This window comes from Orbicella franksi, chromosome 1 (genome assembly GCF_964199315.1).
Source record: "Orbicella franksi chromosome 1, jaOrbFran1.1, whole genome shotgun sequence".
Lineage (NCBI taxonomy): Eukaryota > Metazoa > Cnidaria > Anthozoa > Scleractinia > Merulinidae > Orbicella > Orbicella franksi.
In genome coordinates this window covers 19,519,257-19,530,248 of record NC_138145.1, presented here as the reverse complement: position 1 = coordinate 19,530,248, position 10,992 = coordinate 19,519,257, and the positions used below count along the sequence as shown (strand labels likewise).

At 37.9% G+C, this 10,992-nt stretch overlaps 1 protein-coding gene across 1 annotated transcript; it reads right to left on the bottom strand.

Annotated features, from left to right (window-relative positions):
• Positions 1-5,356: 5,356 nt before the first annotated feature.
• LOC145495469 (uncharacterized) lies at positions 5,357-9,073 on the bottom strand. Its single transcript, XM_081475096.1, has one exon. It carries the CDS (start codon positions 7,764-7,766, stop codon positions 6,162-6,164), a length of 1,605 nt encoding a protein of 534 aa, XP_081331222.1. The 5' UTR covers positions 7,767-9,073; the 3' UTR covers positions 5,357-6,161.
• Between the last annotated feature and the right edge of the window lie 1,919 nt (positions 9,074-10,992).

Genomic DNA, 10,992 nt, shown 5'->3' with positions numbered 1-10,992 from the left:
AGCATCGTCAAACGGCTGTGTAAAGGGATGGTATTACTGCAGAGGTTATGCTGAACCGGTCTGCAAAAAACGGAGCTTTCGGTACTATAATATAGCTCAGTTTGGATTTCCCAAATGTACTTCAACATTTGCTATTAGGACAATTGAGAACAGAAAAGTTAAAATAACGACGGCTTGCAAGTGTGCATAGTGACAATCAAATTTCAATGGTATTAACGAGAAATGGCGTGTATAGTTTGTACATAACGAAGCAATATGTGCTTTTTATTTATTAAAATAGTTTATAAATATTTTTTAGCGAAAAATTGACATAATTCTAATAACTTTGACAATAAAGTAAACCTTGCCTGTTAGGTTTTGTTATATTGTAAGAATATTATGGGACCATGTTATTTTAACACCTTATTGTTTATTCGTAATAAAAAGGATTTTAATATCTAAAACAAATAGTTGTATATGCTTTTTTCGAATTCGCAAACGCTACCAAGTAAAAACATTTGAGAAATGTATTTATTTCCAAAAAAAGCACCTGATAGTGCCAGTGTATCTTAATGTAAAGTCAATCTAAACAGCGAGCAAACAACGCAAAAGGCTAAGATAATACCGGCTTTAAGGCCGCTTTCATGCATGTACCACCTTATACACAAGGTTCAGAGATGGAACACAAGGGCCACTGAGACCCAAGGGCCACTATTAATATTGGTTTGTTCGTTATACCACAAGTTAACCTAAAGTAACTTAAGTCTGTAGGGGATCTCTAGAATTTAAAATACTTAACTAAAATTGGCACACGGTACTATTAGCAAAAACAAATTGTTGAAAATAGAAGAAACCGCAACCGATACGACCATGTGAGATAAAGAAAAGACTGAATTATTCATTTATTATTTATGAGCTTCTTCGTGGTAGATAACGGTGATCACTTAGAATGTATATACGTTTTAAAAGCTTCAGAAGTTTCGGAGAAAACCACTGGGTCCTATCGTTTTTGAAATATATTGTTCTGGATAACATTTAATATTCAACTCCGTGTAAAAGTTTCATTAAAATTAAAGAGACAGATGCATTTCTACCCAAAACGAACGTCTTTTGTGACTCTCTCACATAAGACATGAATATTATTCTATTTTGTAAAGGTCAATGGACTATTATGTTTGACATGTATGTCGAACTGTTATAACCAACCGATGTAACAAAACGTTTCCTGGAAAACCGTATAGAGTACCATTTTGGGGCCTCAAACAAACAGCGAGTACCTTTTCCCTAAGTTGCAACTTCTTCCGGGGATATCCACACGCTGACTGAATAAAATATTTCCAAGTTGACAGCTGCAGCTAATCTTAAGTTTCCTTGTTGTTAAGTTAATTAACACTGGCCATTGTGGTCAACCGTTAAGCCGGATGTTATGGGCAATTTAAATAGGGATTTCACGAGTAGCCTTGATTGTAGACGGTCAGGTCTGTATACGAGCCAATTGGCCCATCTGGTCAACGCTGTTCAAATGTTAAGGGTTTTGCAGTTCTTTGTCCAAGGGCCAGAATCATCTCATATATGTAACGAAATACAGGATCAATCCCTAATACGCGAAAGGGCCATTAAATGGCCATTAGCCGAACTAATTATAGACTTTAATATAGAAAAACTTTCTTCTCAAGTTTTTTTTTTAACATCTTAGCGGGGAACAAAACAAAAATTAGTCTGGCTCTTGGAAGGGTCTGTAGAGTAATGCAATGCAGCGTAATCTGAAGTTGTAACAGAAGATGTTTTGTGTTTTAACATGTTTGTCGAGATATGTGCCTATGAGTTTGCGCATGTTGTTTTGTTTTTCGCTCGGACAGGTTATTTTGCACTGATCCTTATAATTAATGTACGTTCCCCTTCTGCACACGCAGACATGTTACGCTTATACATGCATTTAAACTTCTCCTTTGGGCTCTTACTTAATTATACAAAGAGCCTCGATAGCGACAGTCTTACGAGAGCTCTCAGTGAGCAAAATTATTCTTATCTATGACTCATATCTTAATTTCAGGTTAGTGTCTACTCGGTCTAGATAAAATTATGTTGTACGAAAAAGAAACACTTGACCTTTTTAACGTAATGTTGTAAGCGAACGCGATTATTGCCGGATTAAGAACTCTTGAAGTCACTCGTGTGAGTGTTGTGCTGAAGGCGTTTCTTGCCTTTTCAGCTTTTCCTGTTCACATTTGAATTATATTCCTGAAGAGAATGTTATTCTGACGCAGTTTACAAACAAATTTAAACAGAATTAAGAAAAATCTGCATCTTAAAGAAAATTCAAAAGGAATTTTTTTTTTCTGCCAATTAAAGCCCAAAGCCCAATGATTCTGTAGCTCTTAAAACAGATCGCCTAACTGTGGCATGCAGTGGAAACAATTCGTCCCTCGGTGTAAACATAATACGCCTTGTGAATAGTTTAAGAGCTTTAACGACATTAAACAGGAAATGCTCATGGAGGCTGTAAAATTTGTCCCACCAGGGCTAAAAGTAAACCGCTTCACTTCGAGACTAAAAATAATGTTACACACCTCTCTTAAAAATAGCAAGCAAACTCTAACACGGCAGATATAAAAGATCAGGTGCGATAGAGCTTGCATCACCAAGTCACAGAGATTTTAAAGAGTTAAAAGCAAGAACCAGAAATTTCCTTAACCCGGCAATAAGTAACACCGAAGAAGTAAGGCTGAAAATGAAGTTTAGATTGTGTATAGAGGTAAGATGAAATGAGTTGCCATTGTCTACATATTGTTGTAATTTGTATTCAAGGAAAAATCTAGAATATAACACACTACATACCACAATCGGTTCCCTGGGTAGCCTCCGATTTAAGCCAACTAGAGATCGGCCCACGCCCTCCTAGGTAAAGGCGATATGCCACGTGATTTCGCGGGCTAATAATAAAATATTGTTATGTCTTTGTACCTTGGAAAATGGCTTTGGTCTGTTGCCTCTTCATCTTTATATATATTAAGTTGTCTTTTTTTCAGTTATTGTTCGTTCTTTTTGCGTGTATGTGCCTACAAACTCAAGTAGAGGGTAAACCGTACAAATCACAAGAAGCAGAGGAGCAGATATTTACTGAAGATCTATATGAATCAACTCAAGCAATGAAAAATGAAATATCAATCGTCCGAGGAAAACGAGAGGCGATTTATAACTTGACAGACTTCTGCAGTCCACCGTCTTATTTACCGCCAAAATCGGCATACGGCTGTGTAAAGGGGCGGTATTCCTGCTACAATTATGTTGAAGCGGTCTGCAACACCGTTAGCCTTCAGTGCCTTAGTAATGTAGCTCAATATGGATATCCAAAGTGTTCTCCAGATTTCGAATTTGTGACAATTGATTTAGGTAGCAATGGAAAGATCAAAGTTAGGAGAACGAAGGGTTGCCATTGTTGATAGTGACACAGCAGTTAAAGAGATATTAACGAGAAACGGCGTGTAACGTTTGTACATATCGAAGTAATATGTGCTTTTTATTTATTAAGCTAGTTTATAAATACTTTTTAGGAAAAAGATTGATATAACTATAATAGCTTTGATAATAAACGAAAACTTTGCCTGTTAGGTTTTGTTGTATTGCAACAATATTATGGGTCCGTGCTATTGTAATACCTTATTCTTTAAGAATAAAAATGATTTTAATATTTAAAACAAATAATTGTGCGTGTTTTTTCTTTAACTCGTAAGCCCTATCAAGCAAAGACATTTGCAAAAAATAGTGAAATATTCATGGATAATGTGATAGAGTCACAAACGCGATTCATTTTGGAGTTCAGTAAGAATACATCAGTCTGTTTGATTTTAATGAGATTTTTTACACCAAGTTTATTAAGTGTTATCCAGAACAATATATTCCAAACGATACGACCAAACGATAAGACCCGGTGGTTTTCTCCGGAACTTGTGAACTTTAAAAAATGTATAAACATTCTAAGAGACCGTCGCTATCTGCCAATGGGAACAATAACTTTTTTGTCTCCTATAGTCGTATCGATTTCGATTAGTGCTATTTCCATCAGTTTGTTTTTGCATATAGTACTTTGTGCCAATCCCGTACAAACTTAAGTTGCGTTAGGTTAACTTGTCTCATAACTTTATCGATCTTCATCGGGCAAACCGAAAGACCAATGAATCCTTGAGGGAGGTCCCTTGCGTTCTATAGCTATCTCTGAAAGATCATAATAATCAGTAGCTTTGTTTGTTAAGTGATACATGAAACTGGCCTTTTAAAACTGGTGTTATTTTTGTTCAGTGTTTGGATTACCTTCACATTAAGATACACTGGCACTGTCAGGTACTGTTTCTTGTAAATAAATATATATTTTTATATATAAAGATTAGTGAACTATTATATTTCACATGTATGTCGATCTCTTATAACCAACCGTTGTAACAAAACATTTTCTGGAAAACTGTATGGAATATTATTTTTGGTCCTCAAACAAGGAAACAAACAAACAACGAGTAACTTTTCTCCTAACGGTTGTGACTTCTTTGGGGAATATCCACACACCGACTTGACCGGCTGCCATATAATTTATTTTAAGTTTCCATGTTATTAATTTGCCTAATTACCACTGGCCACTGTAAAGGTTAAAGCAAAGTTTAAGTCTGCATACGAGCCAGGGAGGTTTCTGTAGCATGAAGCGATTAGGAATATTTCTAACCATGAGACCACCACGCCTCCACTGGCCACTGTGGTCAACCACTACGCCGGAGATTATTAGCAATTCAAAAAGGGATTTCTTGATTAGCCTTGTTTATAGAAGGATACTTCTACATACGAGGCAAGTGACCCATCTGGCTCGAGGTTATCTCCGGTTCCAGTAGAGTAACGCGAATAGCAGTATTTCTACTAGCACATGTATGGTCAGTTTCGGCTGTTAAGGGTTTTTCAATACTTCGCCCGAGTCCAAGAGTCATCTTAACGTAACAAAGGATCACTCCCTAGTACACGAATGGGATATTACTGGACATTAACAAATATTTATAGACTTAAATAAGCGTGTGCTTTTGACGGTTTTAACAAAGAAGGAAACGGAAAATGGTCTGGCTCTTGGGAGGGTTGACAAAGTAACGTAATCCAGAGTAATCTCAAGTTGTAACAGAACATGCTTTGTGTTTTAACGTGTTTGTCCATACTCCCAAGTTCTCTCGTGTTGTTTTGTTTTTCGCTTGCACACGTTATTTTGAACTTATCCTAATGGTTATTAATTATACGTTTCCCCTTCTGCACGTGCTTACAAGATCTCTTCTTCTTGTAAGTTTACTGCTTCAGTGCAATGATATCTCCGTGAATCCTGGACCTTCCACTAAAATAACCAGTCCTCGGTGTCTCAAGACGGTCAGAAGAAATCAGGCTTTTGGATTTTGCGTTTTATGCAAATCGCGCTTCCATTTAAAATGCCTGGATGCGAACTTTGAATCTGGCTCGACTTGTCATTTCTGCTCAGTTCCATCTTCTGCTGAGCAACAGTTCGATGACAGTCTAAACGATAGCTTTGTTGTACCAGCAACATCTGATGCTACCCTAAAGTTGCGTGGTCTTAAGTTCATCCATCAAAACATCAGAAGCTTGAGGAAGAAGTTAAATGAACTTCGTGTTTTCATAACGCAAAGTCCACGAATTCACATCATAGCTTTAACTGAGACATGGCTCAACAGTAACATTTCGGATGCAGAAGTGTCATTGCCTGGCTTTACACTTTTTAGAAGAGATAGATTGGTGAGGAAAGGAGGCGGTGTAGCAGTGTTTGTCAGTGAGTCAATTAATGCTGTGCGCCGATCTGACCTCGAGATTGATGAATCTGTTTGGATTGAGATTTTTCTGCCTAAATCAAAAAGCATACTGTTTGGAACATTTTATCGGCCACCTTCAGAGTCAGATAGCCAGCCTGACGAAGATTATTTGGCTCGCTTTTACAACAGTCTGGACTCTGCCGCGGCTGAGGGAAAAGAAATTATTGTAAACGGGGACTTCAACTGTGATTATTTGCCTAAGAAACCAAGCTCTGAAACCAAAAAGTTGAAAGAGATTTTTAAAACCTTTGGTTGGAGGTAGGAATTAGCAAGGAGTGACAGGCCTGCACAACTTCTAACAATGGAAACTTTTGTACCATGTAATATATGACCCCTTTATAGTTTTGCTCTTACGAGTATGTCTTTTAGGGATTTACCTCTTTTATACGATATTAGTGGTGGCTCTTTGAAAATTTGCCGTAGAGAAGGCTGATTTTGTATCAAGTGCCATTTTTCCATTAAAACATTTTTGAGGTTGGGCACTGATGGTTGATATTGTGTTACAAAAGGCAAGAGTTCTTTCCGGCTTTCATGTTTTTGTCTTAGCGCCGATTCCCTTTCTGTGAATTTAATATCTGAAAGGAGTGTTTCGATCAGATTTTTTGGATAACCTCTAGCAAGGAGACGTGATTTGAATTTGTAAATGTTCTCTTCAAATGTTGCTCTTGAAGAGTTAGTTCGTAAGAGTCTTAGAGCTTCGCCCTTCACGAATCCCTTTTTGACACCCGGTGGGTGGCTAGAGGAAAAATGAGTGTATTGAAAGGTTTCAGTTGGTTTAAAGTGTGTTTTTATATCCAGGATGGATTGATCTCTAAATCGTTTGCCTTTGTATACAACTGTATCCAGAAATGTAGTTTCAGTATTTGAAATTTCAGCTGTAAATTTGATTGTAGGGTGATGTGAGTTTGCTTGTTCGATGAACTTGTCTATATCAGGTTGGCTGACATCCCACAAAGAAAAAATATCGTCAATATATCGTTTCCAGATTGTGGGTTTTGCGACGCTATTGCTAAGAATCTCTGTTTCGATATTGGCCATAAAAATATTTGCAAAAGCAACGGCCATTTTAGTACCCATGGCGGTACCGTGGATTTGTAGATAATTCTTACCGTTGAATTGGAAAGAATTTTCTTTCAGTATCAGGCTTAGCATTTCTTTGAGATATTGTGTGGGGATAGAAGGGTTATTTCTGTGAAAGTTTTCGTATGCTCTGCATACTGTAGTTATACCCTCTTCTTGTGGTATATTAGTATATAGACTTGTTACGTCCATTGATACAAGGAATGTTTGTTTATTCACTTTCGTCTTTTCAATGAAATTAATAAAATCTGTAGTGTCCTTTAGATAAGACGCTTGTGATATGGAAATAGGCTGAAGTAATGTGTCAACAAATGCTGATATTCGTTCTGTAGGCCCACTGCAGCCTGAGATAATTGGTCTCCCTACTAGAGTAGGTTTGTGGATCTTTGTAAGGGTATAGAATTCCGGAATCCGCGGTGGATTTGGTGTTTGAGATAACCACTTTCTAGTCATGTCATCAATGTAGTTGCCACGGTGTAGTTCTGAGATCAAGCGTGACACCTTCGTATGTGTTTCCTTAACTATAGGCTTGTCAAGAGGCTTGTAATTATCTGGGTCATTGATTTGGACTTGGCCCTCTTGTATTTTATCATTTTTATCCATGACTACAAGTGTGCTTCCCTTGTCCGCTTTTTTGAAATTAAGATCATTGCTTTGCTGTAAAACATTGAGCGCTTTACGTTCTTTGCGTGACAAGTTTGGTTTTTGTCTGGTTATTTTTATCTCCGCGATTTGTTGTTTAACCTCTTCCAGGTAGGTTTCTAATGTGACTGATGGTTGGACTAGCGGTTCCCAGTTTGATTTGACATAGAAGGGATGTATTGATTTGTTTTGCCCGTGAAAAATGTATTTTAAGCGCATTCGTCTTGCGAAATCCTTGTAATCTCGCAAGAGTTGGCGCCGTATTTTAGTTTTCGTTACTGTGGCGGTTGGTATAAATTTTAATCCCTTTGATAGCAATTTAATTTGGTTGTCAGTCAAATTCGCTTTCGATAGATTTTTAATAAATCTATCGTTATTTTTTGTAAGAGAAGAGGTTGATAGTTTTCTGCGTTCATTACGCTTTTTGGTTTTTATTTGTGTTTTTGTGATTTTTGATTTTCCCTTCCTTTTATTTTTTCTGTCTGTGTTAGCAGTGTTAGAACATTCAGTGAACAGACATGTGTACTTTTCAACATCTTTATTGTTTACAACTTCCTTTAATGCTGACAGTAGTGTAGGCACATTTTCAGCATCGATTCCTAGTATAGCTGCTAGGTTTTTTACACTGATGTCCGCCGATAGCGGTTTAGGTTTGGATTTGTTATTTAAGCCTCTCTCTGGAGTTCCTTTTCGGAGAGTTTTACCTTTTTCTTTGCGAAACTTAATTTTTTGTTTCTCGAGGCGGCGGTAATTAAACCTAGTGAGTGCTGATAGAAAGCCATGAGCCAACACGGTCTACGTCAACCACCGCTACACTTATTGACCTGTTTGCCACCACAAATCCACGAAACATTTCTCGAGCCGTAGTTGCTGAATCCTGTCTGAGTGATCATGATATGCTAATTTCAGTTCGAAAGATAAATAACTTCAAAGAACAACCTCGTGTGATAAAGTGCAGGAATTATGCTAAATACGATCCAACTAATTTCTGCAGTGATTTGAAGAAAATCCCCTGGGATGATGTGTTGAGTTCGACTAACGTCGAAGAAGCCTGGTCTTTGTGGAAATGCAACTTTACGGCTGAATGTGACAAACATGCTCCACTAATCGACAAAAAAGTTAGAGGACGTAATTGTCCATGGCTTACACTGGAAATGAAACAGATGATGAGAGCTCGGGATGCCAGTCTCAAGAAATATCGTAGATCAAAATTAGACACCGATTTGGCCGCATATCGATTACTCCGAAACAAAGTCAGTGCAAGGATTAAACGTGCTAAGGAAAGCTACAGTAGATCACTACTTGAAGAGAACAGCGGCGATTCTGAATCTTTCTGGAGGTCTGTGAAGAAAATAATGCCGGACGCGAAACAGAAATCTATTCCGACCTGTATCAAGGCAGAGGACAAGATTGTTACTGATAAACAAAGCATTTCAGAATTGTTTAACACTTACTTTACTTCTGTTGTGAACAAGTTATTTGAGTCATGCCGGTATGCAAGACCAGTTTTTAATTCTACAACCGAGGAGCTGTTTACAAAGAATCATTTTGAGTTCACAGCAGTGGGTAAACCGTTTGCGCTTAAGCAACTTAAATGCCTAAAACTCAAGAAAGCTACAGGTCTAGATGGTCTACCTGCTAGACTTTTAAAGGACAGCGCAGTTGTGATAGCTGACTGTGTAAAACATTTGATAAATCTTTCTATTGAAACTGGAGCAGTCCCGTCTGAATGGAAGCAAGCAAAGGTTGTACCCTTGTTCAAATCTGGAAACAAAGATGATCTGGAAAATTACAGGCCTATATCAATTTTACCGATCTTGTCGAAAATTCTGGAGAAAGCTGTCTTCCATCAGCTACATAGCTACCTATCAGAAAACTCTCTTCTCTCGCCTTATCAATCGGGGTTTCGCGCAAATCATTTAACTCAGTTGGCCGTTACCTTCCTTACAGATAAAATTCGTGGTCATATGGACAAAGGGCTATTGACGGGGGCAGTGTTTATTGACCTGAAAAAGGCTTTCGATACTGTTCCTCATGACGGTCTTTTAAACAAGTTGTACAGATATGGAATTCAAGACCAGCCTCTCTCGTGGTTTGAGAGCTATCTCACTAACAGGACTCAGAGAGTGTCCATTGAAAATCACCTTTCTTCTGCCGCCAACATCAGTAGCGGAGTACCTCAAGGTTCCGTGTTAGGGCCTCTCTTGTTTATTCTTTACATAAACGATCTTCCTTTGGCCGTTGGTCTGTCTAGTGTTATGTTATATGCCGACGACACCGTTATTTTTACTGCTGCTTCAAACTTTGACCAACTACAGCTGAACTTAAGCCTTGATCTCAATAACGTCTCTAACTGGTTAACAGCGAACGGTCTTTTCCTCAACCTAAAGAAAACTGAGTATGTTTTATTTGGAACTCGGCAAAGGCTACTCAGATCTGAATCTCACAGTCCGCTTTGCATGGAAGGAAAGGAAGTCAACCAAGTAAAGTCGTTCAAGTACCTAGGAGTCTTGCTAGATGAGTGTTTACCTTTCAACGATCACATAAGCTATTTAAGGTCAAAAGTTGCTAGCAGACTTGGCCTCCTGTCACGATTACGAGGTTGTTTAACCACGGAAGCAGCAAATAAGATCTATTTGTCCACGGTGCTACCGATATTAAGCTATTGTGATACGTGCTTTTGCCCTCTGGGAAGCACTAACAGAAAGACTCTTGAACGCCTGCAACGACGAGCTGCGAAAATCGTATACGGTTTTAAACCTGACATAGCCACGGAAACAATACTCGAGAACCTACGCTGGCCCCCTCTTACAAAAACCATGGAAAAGCACTGCGCACTGTTAGTTAACAAGTGCTTGGTCGGAGAAGTTCCTCTATACTTTTAAGCCTATTTCCTGTTACGCTGCCAGAGCGACAACCAACATGTTTTTAACAGATGCACTAGATCGTCAATCACTAACATTATACTTCCCAAATTTCATTTAGATGTCGCTAAAAAGTCTTTTTATTATCATGGTGGATGCACATTTAGTAGCCTTCCAACGAACATAAAGATTTTGCCACCTAAGGAACGTTTCAAGGCTATCTCCGAATTTTTTTCTTAGGTTATTTTTTAGAACATTTTCAATTCGATATCCAATTTTTATGAGAACGCTATTACCTTTTTAAGCTTTTTAATTTTTTAAACATTTCAGCGTATCTTTTAAAGTAGTTAATTTTTTTTATAGATATATATTATTTATACATGCTCTTTTTATTTTACGTTATACAGGGGCCCCGTTGATACCAGTCCTGCGACTGAAGGGGTCACCCTGTTTAAATATTGATTATTATTATTATTACGTGCAGCAATTTTACTGACGTAATTTGAAATTCTCCTTTTTGCTCCTACTTACACAAAGAGCCAAGAGAAAATTTATTGTTGCTTATGTCCATGTCTCATACT